Here is a 27,608-nt window from a genome sequence, read left to right as displayed (position 1 = left end):
TAGACAAGTTCTTTTCTTCCACTGTCCAGCGTGCCTTAGGTTTAGTGATCTTGTCACCAGCTTCAGTTTTCTCATATGGAGGCTCCCAGCCTTCTTCAACAGCCGTCCAAGCATCCTCACCAAGATTACGGATCAACTGAACCATGCGGACCTTCCAACGACCATAGCTTTGTTCATCCAAGATCACAGCCCTTTGAAGCATCATTATCTCAAGATCTCAACCTGTGGCGAGTATAGAGCTCTCATCGGTTGACTGCTCTGATACCAATTGTAAAAATGATGATGCAACCAATATTGAAAAGAACTTCTTTTCTTATTAAGAATCACTTAAACAATCTTAAAAGATATGTTTAATCAGATTTACGCACAGTCAACACGACTTGTCAACGCACTTTTCGCCGGACACAGTGAGGGGTTCGAGTCAACCGTTTGGTCCAGAGGAATGGGGTCCGTTGTTTGAGGATGCCCAAGGGGAGGAATCGTTCCCAGGCATGTTTGAGCCAAACATGTATATGCCTGAATGGGAGATACCTGTTTAGGTGCCGGGGTATACGCCATCAAGTTCGAATTGGCACAATATACCGGAGGATGTGTACCCGCCTGGTTTTTCGCCGGTTGATCAGCACGCAACCAATCCAAACCAGAATGTCCCGGGAGAAGATCAAGGGCGTGAGGAAGACCATGGTACAGCGAATGTATCGGAGACCCAACAGACGCTAAGAATGGTTCAAGAACTTTTGAGCCATATGATTCAGCAGCAGCAGCGGAGTCAAACCAATCATCCAGTAGAAGATCCATCAGATCATTTCTTGAGATTGGTGATGATGATGAGAAACTTAGGTTTCAGCAAATTTAAAGGAGATCTAAACACGGTGTTAGCAGACGAATGGATAAAGGAGTTGGAAACAAATTTCGAACTATCAAAGTGCCCAGAGGAGTTTAGGAGGCCTATTGCAGTTAATTTCTTGGAGGAAGATGCTCGTGCGTGGTGGGATAGTGTAGTTCCACGCTATCGGTACCAGTCTATCACATGGGAGACATTTAAGAGGGAGTTTGGACAGAAGTATTTTCCACCAGAGTCGCGAGACAGGTTGGAAAATCAGTTCCTACGATTGGAGCAAGGTCCTAAGAGTGTTCGAGCCTATGGAAGAATTTTCACAAGGCTTCGAAGTTACTTGTACCAAGGAAATGATGATGAGTTAGCCATGGCCCGAAGGTTCTTTAATGGACTCAGGCCGGACATAAAGGGAAGACTGCACGCAGTGACGTACAGAAGCGTTGCAGAAGTAGAAGAGAGGGCCATCAGAACCTTATGGAATTCGGGACGAATTCTATTAAGGGGGGAGAATGTAATGACCCTCGTCAAAGGGTAAAATTTCAGGACAAAACCCCAGGGCCAAGGATGTGCAAAGGGCACGAATGGGAAGTAAAGGAGGAGGACAATGGTATTACAGAAGGAATGTCCGAGAAATTCTGGACGGACCAGGAAGTGGCCGATGGTACCATGTACCATGTACCATGTGCCGTGTACCGTACGGGACGTACGTGTACCGACGGACACAGCGAACGACCAACGATCGGTCTAGCCATCGGACATGGTTTAAGAAGTGGAGGAAAAATTCTCTAAGTGTTGGAGATTTTTCTAAGTGGAGTAATTAAAATAATCAAAGTGGAATCTCCACTAAGAATATTTTAATCAAAAAGGAGATAATGGAGCTTAAGTGGAGAATTAATTTAATTCCATGGGGCTTAAGTGGAGAATTATTTTAATTTTGGAAGAGTTAGTGGGAAGATTAAATAATTCAAAGGAGATAGTGGAGCTTAGTGGGAGAATAAAGAATTCAAGAGAAGTTAGTGGAATTCAAGGTGTTGCTCGAAATTCTCCAAGTGTCTAAGCATGCACTAATAGCCTCTAATGAAGAGTGAGCATGAGACATGCATTGGCTATCTCCGCCGCCCACACTCTCTATAAATAAGCTCCCATCTCTCTCATTTTCGCAAAAGAACCAAAGGGGTAAAGTGAAAAATTGAGAGAGAAATTTTCTTGAGAGAGAGAAGAAGAAGTGGCGAGTTGTTGGAAAGAGGAGAAGAGAGTGCAAGACAAGACTATCGACCAAGTGTTGAAACGATAAGGACAATCGTTTTCATTCAAGTGTAGTTTCGAGTGTGCCGCGGGAGGAGCTCATCAACCAAAGCCGATCATCGCCGGTTTTACTGTGAGTTCAGGCTTATGCATTAACCGGTTTAGATGAGGGATGAAAACCTCTATCTAGTACGCGGATTGCATGGTTATTTTTGGTGCATTATTACTTGAAATTTCTTTGTGATTTTTCTTGTTTTAATTGCATGTGTGTGAGGTTACACCCGTTACTAGTCCGAAATGTTCTAGTAACAAGGGGGTGGTAACATGTGGTGATACTTGTGAAGTCATGAGTGTGAGACTCATGCATGTAATTTCCAAGTATCAAGAATTGGTGAAATCTTAATGCATGTCCGCGAGTAATACCGGCTAAGCATGTAAGAAAGGGTATGGCTGTCCTTCCTACCGTATCACATACAACAGCGACATGTAACCCATGTTCGTGTGTTGTAGGGTTGAGTACGAAGAGCTCGGAGGTTACTGGGTTCGCTATCCTGGCCGAAGCTATTACACGACGGTGTAATTTGAAAGGAAATCCGGTTGCGTGCCTTTGTGGCTGTAACGCGGTTGTTCCGAGAGGGATGGAGGAGAGGAAGCATACCGGGCCCTAGAAATTAAACTTGTTTAAAGCTTGCATGTTTTAATTCAAGTTTTTGTGTGGTTGTGGTGGTGTTGCATGTCGTTGCATGTTATTAAATATTGCACGTCTATGCATGTTAGTGAGACTCGCATGGTAGCTATTTTGTTTAGCTCATTATCTTCCGCATGCTATCTCTGATTGTTGATTGTTGATTGTTGATTTCTTGTGGTTGTTGTGATTGTTGAATGCTTGCGTGCATGTTGTTGTTGTTTTGGGGTTTAGAGTTGGGGCTAACTCTCTGCAGGCACCCTGAGCTCACTAAGTAATCTTCGATTACTTACGATAGATTTTTGTGCTGCAGGTAACCCTAGAGGGAACTAGAGGGCGTGGCGAACGATAGGGAGGCTGGAGTAGATTTTTATTTGTGTCTATTGTAAAAATTACAAGTATGTTTTCCTTTTGGTAACAAACTTCGGCTATGGGCCGCGTTTTTAAAACTTTATGACCTTTTGTTTAAATCGGTTGTAAAGAACTCCTTAATGAAATAAAAGTATTCAGTTTTATATTAAACGGGTGAGCGTGCTGATATAGACTTTGTCCGAGTCGGCTCAACACACGGCATGTCTATAAGGTTGCAAAGCCGTAAGGATAGGCCGTGTGGTCGGGAACCTCACTGATGGACTAGCCAAAGGGTCTTGATGTGTTCTTGTACTCGGCCGGACCGTTGGTGAATGTTCCCATAGTAGCGTCCCGGTGCTGTCCGTGGTCCGCCCGGCCATACGGCGGTTCGGGGGCGTTACAGGCTACCTCTCCAAAAATTAGAATATTTTTCTGGAAAGCTCTTCTTGGAGCACTTGCTGTCACAGAAAGACTTAGGACTAGAGCAATAAGAATTTTTGATGGGTGTATGATTTGTGGTGCAGAGATTGAATCGATCAACCACATTTTGTTCCTCTGTCCTTTTGCAAGACAAGTTTGGCAACTCAATTTTTGAGAATATGCATCATGTTTTAAGTTTGAAGAGATTGGGGAACTCTGTTGCAGAACCTAGATCAGCATTTGCTTGGATTTTGTGGCATCTGTGGAAAAACAGGAATTCCTTACTCTTTCAAGGAGTATGCTTTTCACCGCATGATGTTGCTCAAAAAGCATGGGAGGCCTTTTCGGAATGGTGTGCAGTGCAGACTCCAACTCTCTGTCACGAGATTGTACCTTCAGATCAAGATGAAAGATGGCATCCCCCTTTACATGGTGAAGTGAAGTGCAACATTGGTTTTTTCTGGTCCAAAAAGTTCGCGTTATCTGGAGCCTCTTGGGTAGTACGAGGTCCTACAGGTAATGTTCTTTTGCACAGTAGAAGATCCTTTACCTCTGTTAATTCTGTCTTTGAAGCTAAAATTAAGAGTTGGGAGTGGGCCTTGGAGAGTATGGCAAGCCTACATTTAGCGAATGTGACTTTTGGTGCATCCACGTTGGAAATCATTCAGGCTATACATGATCCAAGTCATTGGCCATCAATTGTAAGCTTCATTACTCCCCTCATATTCTATAGTCAAGGGAAACCTTTCTGGTTTCTTAGCTTCGAACCATTAAAGAGTAACTCGGGAGCTATGCTGATTGCAAAAAGTGTCACTTTGGACTTGGGATTATCCTCTTACGTGGCTAGTGGTGTGCCTAGGTGGTTGAAAGGTTTTTTTGATCATGAGCAAAGCATGATTCTTAATTCTTTGCATTAGTACTATCCTTTTGTTCCATTACCAGAAATTTCTTATATTATTTCTTTTCTCTTTTTAATCGTAATACTGACTTTTGTCTTTCTTAGCTAGAATGGTTTACATTCTGACTTTCAGAAAAAACAAATCTAGAAGACCTTTTGAGTCTCAAGCGGTGATTTTCTTGGTTTCTCAATTTTTCTCTTCCTTCGCTAGAAGATTTGACTAAGTCCTACAAATAAGGTTTGTCTTCTTTGACCTTTTTGACTTCGTATCTCATATTTTCTAGTTCTATTTTAACTCCTTCCCTTAATTACTCATATATATATTTCCTCCCTCTTTCGTTTTACTTTCCTTAGTATGCTTCCCCTTTTCTAGTTTTTTTCTTTCTCTATCATGGCTGCTGAACTATGGAATGATCTTCAATATATGGTTCTTGGTCGAGATGATCCGGAATTGTTTATTCCTAGTTCAGCATATGCTGGTGCTTTGGCAAGGAATAGACTCAGTCTTATCGGACGTCTGCTTAATCCTACCCTCCAAGACCGTAGGCGTGTACTATCTGCCTTACCTGCTCAATGGGATATTTATGATAGGGTGCATGGTCATTTTTTGGATGATAGTTATGTCCAGTTTAGGTTTAGTTCAGAGAGTGACTTAGCCTCCGTTCTCAGAAGGGGACCCTGGGTGTTTGAAAACTGGTTTGTTGCTCTTCAAAGGTGGGAAGACTTTCCCAGAGAGGATTTCCTTACATCTATTGACCTTTGGGTCCAAATCAGAGGTATCCCCCTTCCTTATGTCTCTGACACTACAGTTAGGTTCATTGCTAATACTCTTGGTGAGGTTGTGGCCTTGGATTTCAATGAGGAGACGACTACGCAGATAGCCTTTATTAGGGTGAAGATTAGAGTTGAACTCACAAACCGTCTTCGTTTCTTTAGAAAGGTCAGATTTGAATCTGGAGAAAGAGCCATGATAGGTTTTGAGTATGAAAAACTCAAAAAAGTTTGCACCAACTGTTGTCGCTTCAATCACGACTTGGCTCACTGTCCGTATCTTGCTCCTCCGGCTTTTGATGATGACTACCTCGATGTTCCTCAGGCTCCTGGTCAGGATGAAGAAGGGATCTCCTCTCTCAACAGCTGTAATGAAGACATTAAATCAGATCAGAGCTCTGCAATTTCCTCCTACTCCCCTATCTCACAGCCGCCGAGACCCGCTACTCCTGCGCCTAATTTGGAAGAGTTTTTTGCTGCTAATCCCCTCCAATGTTTTCCGTCTTCAAGTTCTACCTCCATCAAAGTCTCATCAGATCCTCTGTTTTCTACAGTTGGAAAACCTAAAGGAAAATATGAAATTGGGGAGAGCTCGAAAAGGAAAAAAGGGAAACAGATGCACATGGGGACTGATAGGAACACTCGTCAATGCAGAAAGGATCCAGGACTGAGGTTCTATCCGGTTTTACCATGAACCTCCAGGAAAGATGAATAGCAAGTCAGGAATCTCAGAAGCTAATCGACTTTCATTTCTGAGACTCCTCTTTTTGATTTAGGCTTTTTGTAGGTTGTTTCTTTCGTTAGTTTTACTTTAGCTTGACAATGGATGCTGGCACACCTCTTGGTGCCTTGGCTCTGGTTATTTTGATGAAAGATATAGGTCGTGGAAGAAATTCACTAAGACCTTGATGACTGTTTTTTGAAGATGATGTGGTGAAGTATAAGGCTCTGTCATTCCCCCCTGCTTATNTATTTTTATTATACAAATAGTTCGTCTATATACAACATCCAAGATTTAACGTTTCTGGCAAAGAAACATATACTGTTTTAATTTACTCAAAGTAATTAATATCTGGAAAATGTATTACCATGTATAGCTGCACACATCGTCAGTCCTACAAAAGCCAAAAAGGGTTATAGCCCCAGCAAGCTTTAACCAATAAACAAATAAAAATTAATGGAAAAAAGAAGGAAAAACATATGGTAAAAACTAAAAATAAAGAATAAAAGAGCTTTAATAAGTAGAAGAAGAGGTCCCCAACATTAACACTATCTTTACACATTGATGCATAATTCTCCACGTATCAATAGTCCGTGTATGTGTGATATTCTTCTGTTATTTTTCGTTTTATTTCCGTATTCATTGACAAATATCGAGCTACATTGCATGGTTTTCCTTCATACTTAATAATGAAACCTATAATATATATAATTTTCTGATTCATTTAGACAATATTCTCTTCTTTTGTGTGTGTGTGTGTGTGCATACAACCTCAGCTATAATTCATTGACTTATTCTTATTCTATGTAAATATGCCATGGGACCTCCCACTCATATATATTAGGTTGACCATTTTACATATTTGTACATATTCACAAATTAAAAAAAAAAAAAAAAAAAAAAAAAACAAATTTGCCTTAACCCAAAAGCCAAAGCCAAAGCCGAAGAGAAGACGAAGAGTCTATAAATACGAAAAAAGAAAAACCCTCCCCGCATTATTCTTCTCCCCTCCCCTTTCTTCTCTTCCTCCTCCCTACATTCTCGACTCTCTCTTTATTAGGGTTTAATTTTCAATTTTAATCCCCAAAATCTCATTTCTCCACAAATTTGTTGTTCTTTTGTTTTTACATTTTCATCAAAGGAATAAAAAAAATCTTCATCCTTGTGAAGATTTTCTCTCTCTCTCTCTCTCTCTCTCTCTCTCCTTCCTTTGACATTTGAATCAGGTTCGAACTTCTTTTTTTTTTGGTTTTAGGATTGAATAAATTAATTTTCAACGTTTCTGGCTCAATCATTTTGAGATTTGAGATTTTTTTTCGATCTTGCTCAGTATTGTTTTTCTATTATTTATTTTCTCGCACTCTGCATTTTTTAGATCTGTTTCTGTTTCCTCGTACCTTACAATATTGGTTACTGCCAAAAAAAAAAAAAAAAAACANTTTAAAACAGATTCGTCGTACTTGGAAATAAAACACACGCAAATCTGTCCGTACACCTAGAACTCTGCGCCTAAAAAAAAAATTCGTAAATTTTTAAAATAATAAATTAACACCTATAGTTTTATTTTATTTTGAACACCACACCTCTATAAAATTAAGAAACAGATGTACCATCTTTTTTTTCTTCTTAATCTGTATTAGACGAGTTTTTTAGTTTAGCTTCGAAGAAAATATAAAAAAATCCAAGTGTTCTATCAATATTGGAGACTGATTTGACGTTAAATGTTTTGTACTTTATTATTTTAGATGTATATACGTGTGATTTGTCAAATTCTCTCGAGTTATGTTTTACAAGCTTGTCGGTGTTCTCTTTTAATATTAGTAGACCTACCCATTTATTAAAATTTGGGTTAAAAGATGTTGAAATTTCCGGTACTTGTCAAAATCACTTGTCTCACTTTTTTTTCTTCTTTATTAACATGTAGAGAAAACTGATAGTAACATGAAGGTTACGACAAAACAAAACTACAAAAAAATTTCAACACATAAAACTTACTTTATTGAATTAAAAAATAATAGTATTCAGTTGTAACAGAAAACATTTATTTTCCACTAATTTTTTGAAATTCTTATTGAAGTTATGATTTTTAAACAAAGCATTAATAAAGGACCAAATATTTTACATTATAAATGACTTTGTTGATATGTTGCGTGCAGGTTATATAATTTCTAACTGAATCAAAAGTACTATGAACAATTGGAGATTATAGTGATAAGGTACTACTCAGTCAAGAACGAATAATCATTATGTTACTGAAAAGAGATTCAATATTTTTTCCTGAGTCGTGTTTTTTCTTCTTCTTGTTAATCAGTTTTGTTTAATGGAGCTTTCACCAACAAGTAGTGACCAGAAACAATGAAGAGATGGTTTTTTATAGACAAACGAGTTGGATGAAGCGTTAGTTAAGATAACGAAAGCAAAAAGAATAGTTCTTGCATTGAAGCATTGTTTTAAACTTGTGGTTAATGAAGTTAAACTCAAACCACACATCCTCTGTTCTAAAAGGTCAAGCTTCACCATCGGTTATATAACAAATCAAGACTCGGTATATCATCATCTAAATTGACACCTTCTGGTAGATTCATGATGACTCAACAATGGAAGAAACCTGCTAAGCTCGATGATGTTAGGTCTAATGGTTGGTTAGATGCAATGATTTCGTCTTCTCCACCGCGTAAGAAGCTCGTTAAAGATTTCAACGTCGAAGTAGCTCCAGAAGATGACTTTGCTCAACGTGCTTGGATGGTAATTACTTGTAAAATTTAGTCTTGTTCATTCCTAATATGTTTTTTTCATATTCTCACCAAAATCTATTGTTTGGAATTGTGTGAACAGGTGAAATATCCTTCTGCGATTAACTCGTTTGCACATATTGCAACTCAAGCAAAGAAGAAGAAGATTGCTGTATTTTTGGATTATGATGGAACTCTTTCTCCTATAGTTGATGATCCTGATCGTGCCATCATGTCTGATGCAGTAATTTAAAAGACCCTTTTGTTAATTACTTTACTTTACTTTACTTTACTTTGTTCTGTTTTTTTTTTTCTTTGTCTACACTATGCTTAAAAGATGAATATTTTGTGGTCTTTCAGATGCGTTCTGCGGTTAAAGATGTCGCGAGTTACTTCCCAACCGCAATAATTAGCGGTAGAAGCCGTGACAAGGTATATATAATCCTAAACCGTAAAACCATCTCTTGTATTCATGGAATCACCCATTGATTTACATTTGTGGTTAATATTACAGGTTTATCATTTGGTAGGATTAACAGAACTCTATTACGCGGGTAGTCATGGAATGGACATAATGACTTCTTCTAATGATCCAAATTGTTTCAAATCTACTGACCAACAGGTGAAAATGCATGATCCATTGACCGTGTTTTTGCAAACGATGAAACATATTATAACACGTTTGGTTGTTTTTATTAGGGAAAGGAAGTGAATCTGTTTCAGCCGGCTAGAGAGTTCATACGGGTTATCGACGAGGTTTTTAGAACCCTTGTTGAGAAAATGAACGATATTAAAGGTGCTAAAGTAGAGAACCACAAGTTTTGTGCTTCTGTACATTACCGTAACGTTGACGAAAAGGTAAACAAAACAACATTATGCTTTGGATTTTGATGATTGTGATCTAAAATGTTTGTGTTTATTTTAGGATTGGCCAGTTATTGCTCAAAGTGTTCATGACCACTTGAAACAATACCCTCGTTTGCGTCTAACTCATGGGAGGAAGGTATGATTAGCTTTAAAGATACTTATAATTCTCATTTGTTTTCCAATTAACCCTTTACTCATTTTTGGTTATATAGGTTTTAGAGGTTCGTCCTGTGATAGACTGGAACAAAGGAAGAGCGGTCGAGTTTCTATTAGAATCTCTCGGTATACATTGATTGTTATAAATTCACTTTCGTAACTTCATGATCAATGATTGATCGATCTGTGATCAAATCTTGTGTAGGACTAAGCAACAAAGATGATTTGCTGCCTATCTACATTGGTGATGACACAACAGATGAAGATGCATTCAAGGTATATTAATTATATAACTGATGTTAATTTCATTAGTTAGTTATATATAATGGTTATTATTTCTTAAATTGTGATTTGTCTAATCAAAACAACATGATGAATCTTGCAGGTACTGAGAGATGGGAATCGAGGTTTCGGTATCTTAGTATCGTCTATACCCAAAGAAAGCAATGCGTTTTACTCCCTTAGAGATCCATCCGAGGTAACAATTGTTAAATCATTAATAATTTCAAATAGGTTAATGTATAAGTCTTATGATAACTTGACGTGATGTGTTTTGTCCGTAATATGTTTAGTTTTTCTGTATCCATGTGAAATTTGTTGGATTTGTATTAACTTGTTTTGCAGGTGAAGAAGTTTCTAAAGACTTTGGTGAAATGGGCAAAGTTGGAGAAGAACTCTACTGGATTTGATTAATATATTGGGATTCCTGATTGAATGCTTAATTTACCTCTTTTTTGTGTGTTTGTTTAAATTTTCAGCTCTACTAGTTTTAGTCACAACTTCATTTATGATTTTTCATTTATCTCGTGGAAATTAAGTTGTTAAAGTTATATGTAAAGAGAGAGAGATGTGGTGGTGCATGAAATCCTTGCTTACATGAAGAAGTTTGTGCAATTAGGGAACCCTGCATTGGCGGGTCAGAGAGAACAAGCACTCCGGACAACTTTAGACTCTATCTCCTCAAATGTTTGTGATCAGAATGCAATGCTTTGTCTGGAAGCCCCTCCTACGCTAACTCCGGATCTTAGTAAAGGGAAAGGTCTGGTTTTTGGATACCCGCAGGCCCTGGTGGAGGATCCTATGCAACATATGTCTCCTACGGCTGGTGATACTGGAATGGAGGGAGGTCATAACAACAATGATGCAACTGTGATAGCGAGTAGTAAGATCATGGCGATGGAACAGGCTGGTTCTATAGGGTTCCACATGGGGCTTTTAGCTGGTATCAAAGAGACGCTCAGTGGTGGTAAAAAACAGACTCAGAAAAAGACCTCTTCTTGGAAACGTAAATCAAAGAAAGAGGGGGATATGTCGAGCACTAATTCCATTAGTTCCTCGCAGGAGGTGTTTAAGGAGCAGTTGTTTGGTCCTGCTACCAAAAGGAAAGCCTTAGAGGATGGTGAAGTCTCATCTAAGGTTTTAAAGACTGTTCGGCGGCATTTCAACAAATCCCTGAGCAGAGGGATGCTGTACTTAGGCCGAGTGTGGAGGGTGCAAGTATGCGTGGTAACGTGATGTCTGTTGCTGATAAGTCGGGTTCGGTGGTTTTCCAGAAACCACCCAGTTCTCAATGAGTGTAATCAGTTGGAACTGCCAAGGCATGGGGAGCACCTCGACAGTTCGACGTCTGAAGGAGATGCGTTGTGAGCATTATCCGGACTTTATGTTCCTCTTGGAGACTAAAAACTCCAGTGATCATGTTATGGGGGTGAAAGAGTGGCTGGGCTATGACAACATGCATATTGTCGACCCTGTTGGGGCTGAGTGGTGGCTTAGCTCTTTTCTGGAAAGACATGTACCAGGTTGAAGTCTTACAGTCTGACTCAAGGGTGATTGATACAAGGATTTGTCAGGGTTCCATGGTTTTTTATATAACTTTTGTCTATGGGGATCCGGTTCGACAAATGAGAGAGGTTGTATAGGAACGCATTACACAAATTGGTATATAGAGAGATGATCCATGGTTACTTACCGGCGACTTCAACGAGATAATGGATAATTCTGAGAAATTGGGAGGCCCAAGGCGTCTAGAGAGCTCCTTCTATTCTTTCAGAACCATGGCAAGAAGTAGTCGGATCAAGGAAATCCCGAGTTGTGGTAATAGACTCTCGTGGGGTGGACGGAGAGATAATGTGTGGGTTCAATGTCGGCTGGATAGAAGCTTTGGAAACAGTGGTTGGTTCACTCTATTCCCAAGGGCTAATACAAAATATTTAGAACTGATGGGATCTGACCACCGTCCGATAATCACAAGACTAGTTGGCGATGATACAAAGTTCAGAGGAAGGTTCATCTATACAAAGTTCAGAGGAAGGTTCATCTTTGATAAGCGATGGATCAGTAAGCCGGAAACAATTGAGGTAATACGTGAGCAGTGGGCTTTGGAAGGGGCGAATAAGAGTAATTCTGTGTTAAGTGGACTAACTCGGTGTAGGAAGGCTCTGTCCAGATGGAAGAGGACTCATCCTACTAACTCTGCCACGCAGATTCAGTTGCTGCGCAGAGACTTGGAAGAGGAGGCTACTAAGCAGTTCCCTAATTTCCAACGACTGCGTCAACTTAAATGGGTACTCAAAGTTGCTTTTAGAGAGGAGGAAACGTATTGGAGGTCTAAGAGTCGAGAATCCTGGCTTCAGACAGGTGATAAAAATACAGCCTTCTTTCATAGGAGCGTACAATATAAGAGACTGAAGAATCGACTCAACTCCTTAGTTGACAAACACGGTTTTGAATGTTTTGAGGAGGGCTCTAAAGGTAACATTGCTGCGGAGTACTTCACCGAGTTGTTCAAAATTTCTAGCCCTGGTAACTTTGAGGAACTTTTAGAGGGTATGGCACCGAGGGTATCAGATGGGATGAACCAACAACTGGCGGCTCCAGTGACAGCGCAGGAGATTAAGCAAGCGGCGTTTAATATCAAGGGAGATAGTGCTCCGGGTGCTGATGGGTGGACTGGTGCCTTCTTTCGTCGGTATTGGTCAATAGTGGGTGATGATATCGTTAAGGAGATTCAAGGTTTCTTTGAGGATGTTGTTTTCCCACAGGACTGGAATCATACTCAAATCTGTCTCATTCCCAAGAAGGACAATGCCAACCAAATGAGGGATATGAGGCCAATCAGCTTGTGCTCAGTCCTCTACAAAATCGTTTCTAAGGTTTTATGCACAAGGCTCAAGAAATGTCTTCCGGCTCTGGTCTCTGAGACACAAGGTGCGTTCGTCTCTGGAAGATTAATATCTGACAATATACTGATTGTGCATGAGATGGTTCACGCTCTGCGTACGCATGCTAAGTTCAATTCAGGTTTTGTAGCGATTAAGACGGATATGTCAAAGGCATACGACAAAGTTGAATGGGAATTTCTGGAACATCTTCTCATTCGTATGGGTTTTGCCACGAGATGGATTCAGTGGATAATGATGTGTGTACGCTCTGTCACATATTCAGTGCTCATCAATGGGAGCCCTTTCGGCTTTGTTACACCAGAGCGGGGAATCCGACAGGGAGATCCTCTTTCCCCATTTCTGTTTATCTTGTGTGCTGAGGCATTGATCCATGTCATGGAAAGGAGGAGATCCCAGGGGCGTCTTACTGGGTTCAGGTTCAATGAGTCTTGTCCGATTGTCCAACACTTACTATTTGCTGATGATAGCTTATTGGTCTGTCGTGCCACCAAGGAGGAATGTGAAGAACTCCTGGCATGCCTACAATTATATGGTGAGGCATCGGAGCAACAAATTAACTTTGAGAAGTCTACAGTTACCTTTGGAAGTAATACGCCTGTATCAAGTAAGCTGATGATCAAACAAACCCTGGGGATTACAACAGAGGGGGGAGAAGGTAATTATCTGGGATTGCCAGAGTGTTTTAGTGGCTCAAAACAGGCTCTTTTGGCTTTTATTGGCGATAACCTCAAGAAGAGACTAGAGGGGTGGTTTGCAAAGACTCTCTCCTTAGGGGGAAAAGAGATTCTACTTAAGTCGATAACGTTGGCACTCCCAGTATATGCAATGTCTTGTTTTCGACTGAGTAAACATCTCTGCAAGAAACTCACGAGTGCCATGCAGGATTTTTGGTGGAATAGTTGTCAGGGGAATAGGAAAATTGCTTGGGTGGCTTGGTCTGAGATGTGTAAATCTAAAGTAGATGGTGGTTTGGGTTTTAAAGAATTGGGAGATTTTAATCAAGCACTCCTTGCCAAGCAAACTTGGAGAATCCTCAACAACCCGGAATCTCTAGTTTCTCGTTTCTACAAAAGCCGCTACTTTCGAAAATCAACTATCTTGGAGTGCGGATCTGGTTCAAGGCCTTCTTATGCATGGAGAAGTATACTACATGGTCGTACCCTCTTGAAGCAGGGTCTGATGAAGATGATAGGGAATGGTATGGATACTTTCGTCTGGAAAGAGAAATGGATCTTTGATAAACATCCTAGAGCCCCGTTCCGGATGGACACCTTCTTCAATGTCAACCTGAAGGTGGTGGAGCTGCGTAGCCAAGTGGATGTAAATGGGACATAAAGAAGATAAATGTGTTGTTCCCACCTGATGATGCTAAACAGATTCTTACTATTAAAATTCAGCAACAAAGAGAGATCGTTACATATGGCCATATATGCCTTCTGGTGCTTATTCAGTTAAAAGCGGATATTGGTTGCTTCGGACCCTACCTTCAATCTATGAGCCTCGCTCGGAAGATAGGATCAAGCTTACAAGTATGAAAGTGAAGGTGTGGAAACTGCAGACGGTACCAATGATTTGAACTTTCCTCTGGAGAATGCTATCAGGTGCTCTAGCTGTTTCTAAAAGGCTTGCCTCACGTGGATTAGTTGTAGACACCAGATGCTCAATATGTGGTCACCATGAGGAGACAATATGTCATATGCTGTTCTCATGTCCGGTCGCTAGATAAGCATGTGGCCTTGCTAATATCCCTCTGCCTTCTGGGGGCTTCTCTGACTCGGATTTGGTGGGGAACTGGGAACATTTGCTTACGGTAATGCAAGACAAGTGGGTTCCGGAGGAGATTAGAAACATGATCCCCTGTCTGTTGTGGGAATTATGGAAATGGAGGAACACATCTCTATTTCAGGGGAAACAGGGCGATATACAGGAGCTGGTGCATAAAGCTTTCACGCACTCCTCACATTGGTTTGCCGCAAAAGCTCTAAATGGCACCTTAGCCCAGCAGTGGACAGTGAGACGTCAATCCCTTGAGGTTATATGGAGGAAACCAATGCCTGGAACTACGAAATGTAACATCGCAACGTCTTGGGGGAAGAGCTCCCCAATGGTTGGTGGTGCGTGGATTACTCGCGATAGTCAAGGTCAGGTTCTCCATCATGCACGAACTGCTTTTGAGAGATCCGACACGGAAATATTGGCAGGTCTTCAGTGTTTTCTGTGGGCTCTGGAGGCGGTGCAGATTCTACATATCACTCGGGTTGAACTGGTAATGGATAATGATGCAGGTGTTGCAGCCATAAACAACCCTAAGGAATGGCCGCGGTTTGATTCGCTGCTGCAAGATATACATCTGATATTGTCGAGTTTTGATTATTGGGAATGCCACCATGTGCTCAGCTCGGCGAATAAAGTGGCAGTGGCTATCGCCAAGAGTGTAACACGAGAGGGGAGGCTCCAGTCGTATTTATCTTTGGGAGGCCCTTCATGGCTGCAAGATCAACTAAGCAAAGACTATGAAGGTTAACTTGCTGAGTGGTCTGTGTGGCAGGTTTTATTGTTGTTACTTGTTTCACTTGGAGGGTCGATTGACCTCAGTATCAAGTGTAGGTAGTGGTTGGTTTTTATTTTACCCTTGTACCTTTTCCAGTCTTGGTTTCTATCAGATGACAAAAAAAAAAGAGATGTGAATGAATTGCATAGTAAAGAAAGCAACACAAGGAAATTGATATAAGCTCAATCTACTTATTATTTTACAAATGGAATCATAAACAGTTGTCGTGAGTTTACTTAACGGCATGCCTTAAAATTTAAATGGCCAATTTAAGTATTTAACCAAAGTTTGTCCTGTATTTATGAAAGTCCACACAAACTTAATGGATTTAATCGACATTTTTAAAGTTGGAGATTAAAAAGGCCCAAATTTAAAAATTGATGCTTCTTTGACATCTTCTTTTTTTGATAAGTCATAATTCTCTTTCTTAGAAATTATAAAACAAAAATAAATAATGGCACATGGCGAATGTGTTCCTATTGGATAGATTGTCTCGAATGTTTATGATGCTGAATGGAAGCTTGATTCGATGGAAACTTCAGTGATCTCACCATAATTGCGCAGAGAGAACCTCCAACAATGTGTGTTACCAAATACCAATGTGACTCGCGAGGTCGAGACGAATCACGGGCCCGCCAGCTCTCAAAAGGTGTCAAATGGGCGGGCCCGCGTCTATTTGGACCGTCCGTTTCAAGAGAGTTGTCATTGTGTGCGGCTTAGTTTCGCGGTTTGGTGCTTGTGTTGTTCAAGCTTCTTTGTTTGTCAGTGTGACGTGTGTGTGAAAGTTGCTCAAGAGAGTTGAAGATCTGAAGTCTAGGCTTAGGGGGAGTTTAGTCCAAAGTTATGTTATCTTGGTTTGAATCTAGGCTTGGTGTGAATTTAGTTAAGGGTATAGATTTATCCTTAAGATTTCATGTTATCAAAACGGAGCGGTGAATTAAGAGAGTTGTGCTTGATTGATGCTTTTACGAATAGGTTGTATTTGCTATCTTGTTCTAGTGAAATCGAAATTTGGACGTGGTTCCGGGGAATAGGAATAACCGAACCTCGTTAACAAAACTCTTGTATTATTTACTTTTTGCACTTTATTATTTGCACCTCATCCGCATTTACAGATTTGAACACTTATGACATATTGTTAAATATACTGATAATAATATTTCTCGGTTTTAACAGTAATAATAGTTCTCAATTCTAAATTCCATTGGTGTAAATTTTCCCAAAAGGAATGTTACTTTGAGGAAGCATCTAAGGGTTGATATATTTATACGTATGCACCAGATTTTAGATTTAATTGTTAGAGAGTACTTTAACCAACATAGTATTAGAATGCAATCTAAATCATTTTCAAAGTAAGTTTGTTATTCTCATGGAACTATGACCCGGCCCAAGGAGTCTCCATACCAGAACAAAGTTCTGCAATGGACTGGACCCAAACGAAATAGAAAAGGTATGTCTTGACTTTAAATCATTTTTGAGAAAATCATTCCATACACGACTACCAAAAGATAAACCATAATTCATACTGGACCACGTGTGTCCTCCCAACTTGTCAACTTGATCCAACTATACGTGTCTATGTAATATGCATAATCTATATAGTTCTAAACACACTTGGCAAATTATTATCTGGCAGATAATAAAAGATTTAGACAATAATAAAATGATGGGTGTGAAGTGAAATATGTTTTCTTTTTTTTGTTGATGAAGTGAAATATGGTAATGCTCCTTTCTAGGTTAAAACTGTGTTATATATTGCAATGTTCATGGTAAATTTTTTTTTTCACTGCAAATTTTTTTTTTTTGAAAATTTTTTCACTGCAAATTACATAACATGTGATCACTGATCAGTAACTTAGTTATGCTTATCGTAAAACTGAAGATACTTCCAGATGATTCTTGGATCGCTGAAAGAATTTGCACAAACAACAAAGTGAACTAGCCGTTGTAGTAACTATATTTTTATTTATTTATAATTTTAAATAACTAAATTCGTTGGGATGATTAATTCAACTACCACACACCAATCTTTAGCAAAAGTTAGCTGTTGGTAATTACTTTACACATGTTCAACTAGTTGGCAGGTTTATTATTAATTTATTACAACTGCTCAATGTTAGAAATAGAATAGCTCGATGCAAAAATGGTTTTTTTCTTCTTTAATTTCATTAATGTAGACAGAAATGTTAGGATGGAACCGGTAATGACTGTGTGTTTTATATATAGGTTAACGAATTTTCTAGTTCTGTATTTGTTTTCTTTCCACAATTCTGATTTTTTTTTTTTTGGGGTAAAATTGAAGGATACTTTAATCATTAAATATTGAAAATACGTTCAAATTCAATTATGTTGAATATATGCGATTACAAGGTTTTAAATCAAACGTACTAATTTGGTTACGAATGTATACCGACACTCTTTTGCAATATGTCTTTGGACGTTTTGGCAATTCACTGTTTTTACAACATGACGTGATGAAATTAAAACATAATCTAAAATTGGTGTGACTAAGAATTACTCTTAGAAAGTTATTACGCGTTAGTACATAACTTAAGAAGGTCTTTACAGAACGATAAGCTTGAAAACAAAACGTTGGAGATATAAATTTTATCTTGATCATGCAATTAGAAAATGTCGAGATATACAAGGTTTAATACGAAATTAAAAAATGAATGCAAAAAATATGTGGATCCTATACAAATGTCATAACTCATAAACATGGATGATGGATAAAATTTCAATTTTTTTTTTAATATATTTTCTTTTGAACAGAACCTGGGAGGTTTTTATATTATCATCCGTCAACAACATGCATTTTATATACTTCAACATAGACGAAAATTAAAACTAGCTTTTTTTTCTTCTTGTAAGCTAAAACGTACAATTTGGTGTTTTGTAAGAAAAAAAACAAACGTCAAAATTAGAAGGATCTCTTTCGTTTTGGCTGGCAGCAGTGTCACGTGGCACATTCGGAGTAGCCCACCGTTGCGTTGCGCCTCTCATAATAATTATCTTATCTCTTTCTTTCTGACCTGACCTGAGAGATGCCTTTGGTCAAATCAAACCAGTCAAGTATCAAATCTTCACATTAATCAAAATATTAATACAGTAATGTAACTGTAAAGTTACTTGTTAATTTTATTTATTTTAACATAAGCTTAAAGTTAGCACGCGAGCAGCATGTGATTATTGCGTACAAAATGCACTTCCCTAAACCGACAAATTTCTAACTCAATTTTTTTTTTTTTAAAGTCATCATATATATTATAACAATGCATCACTATTTCTTAACAATAATTCTCCACAATCAGTGTAAATTTGTTAGCTAAATCATCAATCTGAAAATACGCGTTGGAATATTTTTTATAAGAAAACAAATTATGGTCTATGAATGGAAATTTTACAGCTAATAAAATATATTAAAAAAAATATTTCGGTGGAAAATGAAAAAGAATATAAAAAATTGTCAACCATATGGGAGCCATTCTTTCTTGCTGTCATCATGCAGTACTATTATCATTATATCCGTTGGCTTTGTTTTTTTTTTTTTTTTCAAGTGTGAACTTATTTTTTTCTTGGATTTTTCATAAATTTTATGTTCACCGACAAAAAGAAGATTAAATTTCTGTAATGGAGGATAAGGTATCTATAAAATGATTAAATTCAGTAATTTAGTACTATTTAAAGAAAAGTATGAAGAATGTTATTCGAATATAAGATGCTAAAGTAATAAATGATTGTCTTAACAAACTCAAATAATTTGATTTAGGGTATTTTTCACTTTATTATTTCTTTTAATTAAATAACTAATTGCTTTTAAAATTTTGAATAATTATTAGAGCTTCAATTGGATGGAATGTGAGGTTAATATTAATATGGTTTCACTCAAATTTTAACCAAATAACATATACATTATTCAAAATCAACATCATGTTAGTTTAATTTATGACACATAACTAATTAACTATATATGTATAATTACTTTTTATCAAATACTACTAGTTCGTGAAACTACACATTTTTTTTTTTTTATAACTCAGGAGTGATCCTAAAAGCTTTCTAGATCCAACCTGGGATCGAGAGAAACTATGTTAAATTTTGAACTTTTTTGACCAATGTTATTCGAACCCAGGTGGCGAAACTACACATTCTCTTCTGGGTTTCAAAATTTATTTTGATCAAACTATACAATAATATTTGTATACCATTTTGCCACAATATAATTTGGCTAGTGGTAAATATAAGTATTAATGTTGATACACCAAGTTTAAAGTTTAGCAACTATTCACAGATATATTATTATATTTGCTCAAATCGAAAAATAATTCTTAAAAAACCTAACAAGATTAGCAACGGTTCACTGATATTACAAGTAGATATTAGTATTAAATTTGCTCAAATCGATAGAATAAAAATATAATTTCTTAAAAACCTAACTACCTCATAGAATTATAATATTTTTAATTTTTCGTTTTTATCTACGCATTTAGGCAAATTTACAGGCGCGTTGTGCGGCTTTATTTCTGGTAAAATAATAGTAAAAAAAAAAACAGAATAATAATAAAGAAAGAAATTAATTAATTAAGGCAAGCAACCTAAGGAAATTATAGCCGTTCTCTTCTGTCTCTATCTCTGTGTCCTCTGCTTCTCTTTCCTTTATAGCTTCTAGTTTCTCCCCACTTCTCACTTCCTTTTTCCCCCAATCTGATAATGTAAATTCACAACACATAGATTTAAACAAATCTGTTTAAAAACCCCAAACCCAAATTCACCACATTATTCGTTGCTTTGCTTCTCAACAAACAAACAAAAAAAAAGCAAAAGCAAAGAACAAGAAAACAATGGATTCGTTCAAGATCCTGCTTCTTCTGTTCTTCATGAGCATAAGTCTCTGCTTCGCTGCAGATCCTTATTCTTTCTATAACTTCGAAGTCTCCTACATTACTGCTTCTCCACTTGGTGTTCCTCAACAGGTTTCTTTCTTTTTCTAGATCTTTAGATTTCTGTTACTGTTTCTTTGGATTTACGATTTGGGGTTTCAGTTTTTGAACTTGGTTTAATCAAAGTTTTGGACTTTATTGGTTTTGCTTCCACATTTTGAAAAGCCCTTAATTTCTTAGAGATTTACTTTAAGATTTCACTCAGCTAAAAGATCTAACTTTTAGGTTACTATTAATGGCAAAGAGATTTATCAATTGATTCTTGATAAAGTTTCTATCTTTGTTTGTGGGTGTTCTTTAATTTCAGATTTCTCCAAAAAAGTGTCAATCTTTTTTTTTTGCTTCAATTTCATCAATGGACAATGTAAAAGTGTTTTGTTCTAGATGTATCCAAAGTTTACTTAACTTCTACCTGAATGAATGTTTTTTTTGCCTTTAGAGTAAGAAAAGTTTGAGTCTTTTTTAACTTCAGATCCAACTGTAGGATAAAGTGAATAGTATAGATCTAAATACACACACAATTAGGGTTCTAACTTGTCTTTTTAATTATGTTATCAGGTCATTGCTATAAATGGAAAGTTTCCTGGTCCTACAATCAATGTTACGACCAATGAGAATCTGGTCGTTAATGTGAGAAACAAATTGGATGAGGGACTTCTTCTTCACTGGTAAGGATATTGGAGTTTTTTTGTCTTTTAAGAGACTTTTACATTGTGGTGAAGACGAAAGAAGAAAGAAGAAAGCTTTAGTGAATGTGTATTTGTTTGTTTTACAGGAATGGAATCCAACAGAGACGTGTTTCATGGCAAGATGGAGTTTTAGGAACCAATTGTCCAATCCCACCAAAATGGAATTGGACTTATGAGTTTCAAGTTAAGGACCAGATTGGGAGTTTCTTCTACTTCCCATCACTCCATTTCCAAAGAGCTGCTGGTGGTTTTGGCTCCTTCATTGTCAATCCTAGATCGGTTATTCCAGTCCCTTTCTCTACTCCAGACGGCGATATTACCATTGCGATTGGTGATTGGTACACAAGGAACCACAAGGTTAGTATAGTTTTCGCCTTTTCTTCAAGCTTATTAACATTTTGAGAAGTTTGTTTCCAACATTTGGTAAGATTGTGTGAAAATGTAGGCTTTGAGGAAGGCTTTAGATGATGGTAAACATCTTGGAATGCCTGATGGTGTTCTCATTAACGGTAAAGGACCTTACCGATACAATGATACTCTTGTCGCTGATGGGATCGACTTCGAAACTATTACAGTACACCCTGGTGAGTATTGTCAGCTTTTTGTCTATATCCAAGAGTTTGTTTTCTAGGATTGTTAATGGAGGTGTGACAATAACAGGTAAAACTTATAGACTTCGAGTGTCAAATGTTGGAATCTCGACGAGTTTGAACTTTAGGATTCAAGGTCACAACTTAGTTCTTGCGGAATCTGAAGGATCCTACACAGTTCAACAAAACTACACAAGTTTGGATATTCATGTTGGTCAATCTTTCTCCTTCTTGGTTACAATGGATCAAAACGCGAGCGCTGATTACTACATTGTAGCGAGTGCTCGGGTTGTAAATCAAACCATATGGAGAAGAGTCACTGGAGTTGGAATCTTACACTATACCAACTCTAAAGGTAAAGCTAAAGGTCACTTACCACCTGGACCACAAGATGAATTTGACAAGACTTTCTCCATGAACCAAGCAAGATCCATCAGGTTGGTTCTTTGGTTCTTGTAGTTTCATTAAGTTCAAACATTTTTATCTTTTAAAAGGCTTAAATCAAACGTTGTTGTTGTTGTTGTTGTTGCAGATGGAATGTATCAGCAAGTGGTGCACGACCTAACCCACAAGGCTCTTTTAAATACGGTTCTATCAATGTAACTGATGTCTACGTTCTGAGGAATATGCCACCAGTGATGATCAATGGGAAGAGAAAAACAACTCTTAATGGCATATCGTTTAAGAATCCTTCTACTCCTATTAGACTAGCTGATAAGCTCAAAGTTAAAGGAGTGTACAAGCTTGATTTCCCTAAAAGACCTTTAACTGGACCGCCTAAAGTTGAGACTTCGATTATCAATGGTACCTATCGTGGATTCATGGAAGTCGTTCTTCAAAACAATGACACTAAGATGCAAAGCTATCACATGAGTGGCTACGCCTTCTTTGTCGTCGGGTGAGTTTAGTTAGACTGCAAAGTCTCTGCATTTTTTATCGATTTCTTGGTAAGTTGGCATTGTAAATAACTGCTTCTTGAAATCTTTTACTTGTTTGCAGTATGGATTATGGAGAGTGGACTGAGAACAGTAGAGGAACTTACAACAAATGGGATGGTATCGCCCGCTCGACTATTCAGGTATTAAGTCAAATGCAAACACAAATGCAAACAAAGCAAATTGAGGTCTTCATTGTTTTGATAATTGAGTTTGTTCTTTGGGTGATATTGTCAGGTGTATCCAGGAGCATGGTCAGCGATCTTGATATCTTTGGACAACCCTGGAGCTTGGAATCTAAGAACAGAGAATCTTGATTCTTGGTATCTTGGACAAGAAACTTACGTTAGAGTGGTTAATCCAGACGAAAACAACAAAACCGAATTCGGACACCCTGACAATGTTCTTTACTGTGGTGCTCTCCAAAAACTACAAAAGTAAGAAAACACAACTTTTTCAACAACTCACATTTTTTTATTGTTACGTTCTTGATTTTAATTATTTTCTTTTGTTGTTTCCAGGCCACAGAAGATCTCATCAGCGGCTTCTAGGAGCATTGGATTCACTAATCTTTTGATGGTGGTAATGGCTTTGGTGATGATGATGCTTCAGCATTGAAATATAATTTGAGGGTTTGATGTATTTTTCTAGGGTTTTGTTGATATCGAACCAGAGATGATTCCTTCTTCTTTACGTTTCCACAGTTCTTCTATTTTAGGGGTTGTTGGATTTTTTATCTGACTTGTTTTTTTTCTCTTTTTCTTTTGGATTCCATCTGTTGTTTTATTCTTTTCCGGAGATTTGTTTATTTGAGAAAACAAATATTCATTAAAATGTTGAAACGCTTCTAATTATTATTGTTTTGTATCATACCAAAGTTTACATTTCAAGTAATTTTGAAACCAAATTTTGCCTAGGCGTCAATTGGATTTAGAAATATGTTAAACCAAAATCGAGACAAGTTAATGGGTTATCATAATCGTCGAATTTTTGTATTGATTAAACCGATTTAATTAAAATATAAATGATACTAGTAAATCCCACAATACTAAAATGTTTTTGTTTTGCTAATTACTACCAATTATTATACGAATAAAATAAAAACTTCATGAACGGAATGTGATTGGATCAATTTTATTGAGTGAAATATTATTACAAAAATAATATAATGAAAGAACAAAAAAAAAAAAAAACAGAAGAAAATGGGAAAGAGCATTATGAGTTATGAGGTCCCAAGGTGGTGATGAAGAGTGAGGTGGAGAATATAATTAGTTATCCTTTTCGGTTTGGGGTTTCAGCTTTTTGTCTCTCTGACAAATTCCAGGCTGGATCCTTTCTGTATTTTGCTTTCCTTTTCTATCTTTGTCCTCCCTGGTTCTTTCTTGCCAATTTCGATAAAAATAAAAAATGGACAAGAAAAATACAACTTTCTCTGATAAAAGTCATAATTGAGAAATATCTGGTGATTTTTGTAAATGACAAAAGAAAAGACAATGGTACCATCATAATCTCTGACAAACTGGTTCTGTCGAATTGGTTATTATATGGACTATGGTTTGTACTTTGAAAATGTAAAGATAATTGGTTTTAGAATTTTTTTTTTCTTGTAATAAAGTTCAATTCAAAAATAGAATAATTTCTTCAAAATTAAAGAAATATTCTAGTATTATTTTTGGAAGTAATGTTTTTTAGATGTTTTCCAACATACTAATCTTTTATATTTAGGGGAGGTATTGGTTTAGGATTTAGAAAGAATTTTAATGACTTTATGTTCTTTTTTATTGTTAGAATCATAGAAAATTGAAAGTTAAAAATGAAAGATTCTAAGAGATTGTTTAGGAAGTTTTTTAAAATTTTGATGATTTGTTTTTTCTAATCTTGTAAAATCTTTCTATTTGATGAAAGAGTTTTCATCATTTTTGTTATGAAGGAAATGATATAAAATCCTAAACCAATAACATAAAATTTGAATTCATTAACAATCCAAGATTCTTTTGTTTTACTTGAACAACATAAAACTTTTCATGACTTTATAAAACTCTTAATCCAATAACACTAGATTTATCAAGATTTAAGATAACTTTTTACAAATCCACAACCAATAACACCAAATTTTTAAAGAGTTTTAAAAAGTCTTGATTGAATAACAACATATTTTACCTAATTTTTAAAGTCATTAAAATTCTTTCTAAATCTTAAACCAATACCTCCCCTTTAATTTATGTTTATAAAAATTGGTATATATAGCAAATACATATTCTTGGCATATAATTTTAGAGTTTTCAAAAAGATTGAGAATTTAAATATTTGACATATTAATTTTTGAGAATTTTCTTAATTTTATATATCATTATTCTTGTATTCTTAATTTTATATAAGGCTTTTTCTGCTCCTAGTCCTATATTTGATCCAATGATAGAATTGCAATTGGGCTTAGAGAAATGTGTTATTGTGAAAAAATTATGTTTGCCTTCAAATTAGTCTTCAAAAAAACACCTTACAGTATAGGCCTGCAAATTAAGTTCAACCGGTTTGGTTCGTATGGAATAACTGAATTTTTGGGTAATTCGGTTAGCATACGCCTACTGAATATAACCGAACAAAAAATTCGGTTCGCATCAATTCGTTATTGGTTTCTTCGGTTGAGGTATATGTCTAAAATTCAATATAAAAACCGCTTCGATTTGAATAGTGATTAAAAAATTGATATAATTTTGTAAAATTCGGTTTATGTTGGTTAATTTTTTTAAAAAAGGGTAAACCACATTTAGTCGAGTTGTTAATTTGTTATAGAGGTATATTGAGCTTGACGTAATATGTGACAATAGAATAACACATAAGTTTAACGTCACTTTAGTTAGCTAAATGAGAATTAGTTAGAATGATACTCGTAAAAAGATTTTTTTTAAAAAATATCAAACTAATGAATAATGATGTGTTGTTATATTTTAGCTATTTTTTTATAACACATGCATAATATATATCCAATCAATTTAAACACGTAAAAACATAAATAATTAAGTCATATTTTCTAAAATAGTAGAAAAGCATTATTACGTTTTTCTTTTGTTAACCATTAGCATAACTACAGATTTAAAATGTCAATATCGTTTACTATCCGTTACAATTGTATTTTTTTTTTCTAGTAGTGTGAGCTTTATTTAAATTGTAACACAAAATTAACGGTGTACCATGTAGCATTGGAAATAATGGTTTATCCTATGATAACTAACTACTATACAGTATCTAATAATTAAATTATGGTATCTAATAGAAGTAGTTTTCTTTTCCTGTAAACCCGATCATTAGCTAAATTAACAATCGATTACAATATTTGACTAGTTAACTGCTGATTAGTTATTTTAATATATTATTTTTTGAAGATTATAACAGCAAACATTAAGATCCGTGATTGGTGGATTAACAACAAAATTAGTAGAACTTGGAAGGTGCCAAACATTTATTTATTTTTATTGTCGTCTTGCCAACAAACAAATCTGACGCTGACTTTTGTTAGCTGTTCTTATTTATCTTCTTTTACAATTACAAAGGGTTGATTGCCACTTGAGTTTGGCTCGAGTCGCCTTCATCACGTTATTACCCAATTTGCTCTTGTACAAAAAAATAAAACCTTAGCTTATTCTACACAAATATATAATATTTTTGTTGCTATGTTTTTGTCAAAAAAAAAAAAAAAGAATTTAATGCTTAAAGATAGTAATAGCTAGAGTAATAACCTAATGGTCATAATCACTGTATATAAACATCTGCATGGTGCATGTTAATTATTAGAGACATTAAAATTTTAGTTGTCATGTCACATGTGTATTATATTTGGAAAGCTGGTTAGCTAGAGATTACGGGTCTGGTATCATAATAGCATGCATGGATTACAGGCAGTGTCGGATAGTTATGCTTAAAGATTTATATTCCCTCGGTTGAGAATAAATTAGCATATGACGATGATCTTCACATAATTATATCTATCAATGTCAGTATGTCTTATTTGTTCAAGACTCGCGGGATTTTGTCCCCAGTTTTGTACTGATTACTGACAATAACAGATTAATATCAATCGTAACATTGACACTAGCTATGTCATTAAAAATGTTTAGTTTTCAAAAGACACTTATTAAGTAAATATATGTATTAGTGGTTCTCGTAAAATTTATATAAGTAAATACTAATTGCTATATAATTTTCTTGCGAATCTATTGTTCTTAGTATTGGATCCTTTTTACGACGTCATATGTGTGAACGTGATTCAAATGTTTGTAGAATATTAAATCTAAATTCAAATAACATGGGAAGATAAGAAGAGATGACGAATGTATGGTTTCAATATTAGGTAAACAGAAGTACATAAAAATGCTAGTTTCTATCCTTCCCTTCCATAAAGGTTCCGAATTTGTTTCTTCTTTTTCCCTTTGTTTCTCTCAACCAAAAAAATTGAACACGTTTTCAATTGTTATATTAAAATGTAAAATCGTGGCAATTGTAGTATCATTTTCTTTTGCAATAGTGGATGGACAAAAAAGAGAAGAGAATCTAGAAATGTTTGTGACGAAACTTTAAAGAACATATATACATATATGAAACGTGTATGGATTTTAGCAATGCCTTGACCATTCATTGTACTCTCTTTATTCTCTACGCATTAACTTCGCTTTTTACAACTAGAAGATGTAACATCCAACGTTTTATGTTCCGTTGTTCTTTTTTTGTTTACCAATTCTGTGTTATCGTGTTTTTTTTTAAGTGAATAGTAATTAAAGACATTTAGCGGGTTCGAACTTCGGAGGTCGGGTTGATCTCAAAGCATGAATCAAAATCTTGTGAGTCTTACTAAGTAAAATTGTTTGAATCAGTTTAAAACCATTTGTAAATTTATGATGTTATTGGTGCACTCATCCTCGTCAAGTTTTAGCGCAATAAAATGTTAAGGAACCAAGTTATGTCCGCTAGTGTTCCTATTTTGAGTTGAGAATTAATGTTCTAACGGACATTTCGGAAAGTTTATTTCTTTATGCAATT

At 36.4% G+C, this 27,608-nt stretch overlaps 3 protein-coding genes and 1 pseudogene across 3 annotated transcripts in view; 3 read left to right on the top strand and 1 right to left on the bottom strand.

The window, feature by feature from the left end:
- LOC104709699 overlaps window positions 1-205 on the bottom strand; it is a 2,355-nt gene extending 2,150 nt beyond the window's left edge. The window contains exon 1 of the mRNA XM_010426269.1: window positions 35-205. Within this exon, the coding sequence (XP_010424571.1) occupies window positions 35-205 (171 nt within the window). The remainder of the gene's footprint in view (window positions 1-34) is intronic.
- Window positions 4,829-5,902, top strand: LOC104709698 (uncharacterized protein At4g02000-like). Its single transcript, XM_010426268.1, has one exon. It carries the CDS (start codon window positions 4,829-4,831, stop codon window positions 5,900-5,902), a length of 1,074 nt encoding a protein of 357 aa, XP_010424570.1.
- On the top strand, window positions 6,936-10,522 carry LOC104707533 (annotated as a pseudogene).
- LOC104707532 (monocopper oxidase-like protein SKU5) lies at window positions 20,033-23,428 on the top strand. Its single transcript, XM_010423905.1, has 9 exons — window positions 20,033-20,393; window positions 20,919-21,028; window positions 21,136-21,406; window positions 21,495-21,633; window positions 21,710-22,076; window positions 22,172-22,537; window positions 22,639-22,717; window positions 22,812-23,011; window positions 23,096-23,428. The coding sequence occupies exons 1-9, from the start codon at window positions 20,262-20,264 to the stop codon at window positions 23,190-23,192; spliced, it is 1,761 nt and encodes a 586-aa protein (XP_010422207.1). The 5' UTR covers window positions 20,033-20,261; the 3' UTR covers window positions 23,193-23,428.

The sequence above is a fragment of the Camelina sativa genome, chromosome 8 (assembly GCF_000633955.1).
Source record: "Camelina sativa cultivar DH55 chromosome 8, Cs, whole genome shotgun sequence".
Taxonomy (NCBI): domain Eukaryota; kingdom Viridiplantae; phylum Streptophyta; class Magnoliopsida; order Brassicales; family Brassicaceae; genus Camelina; species Camelina sativa.
The sequence above is the reverse complement of the archived record's forward strand: the minus strand, read 5'-3'. Positions and strand labels throughout refer to the sequence as shown.

Excerpts from the sequence above, each read along its gene's own strand:
- LOC104709698 (XM_010426268.1), top strand. The coding sequence starts at position 4,829 with ATGGCTGCTGAACTATGGAATGATCTTCAATATATGGTTCTTGGTCGA.
- LOC104707532 (XM_010423905.1), top strand. The coding sequence starts at position 20,262 with ATGGATTCGTTCAAGATCCTGCTTCTTCTGTTCTTCATGAGCATAAGT. Across the intron at positions 21,634-21,709 it reads AACTATTACAGTACACCCTG|GTAAAACTTATAGACTTCGA; the intron begins GTGAGTATTGTC and ends TGACAATAACAG. Across the intron at positions 23,012-23,095 it reads GCTCTCCAAAAACTACAAAA|GCCACAGAAGATCTCATCAG; the intron begins GTAAGAAAACAC and ends TGTTGTTTCCAG.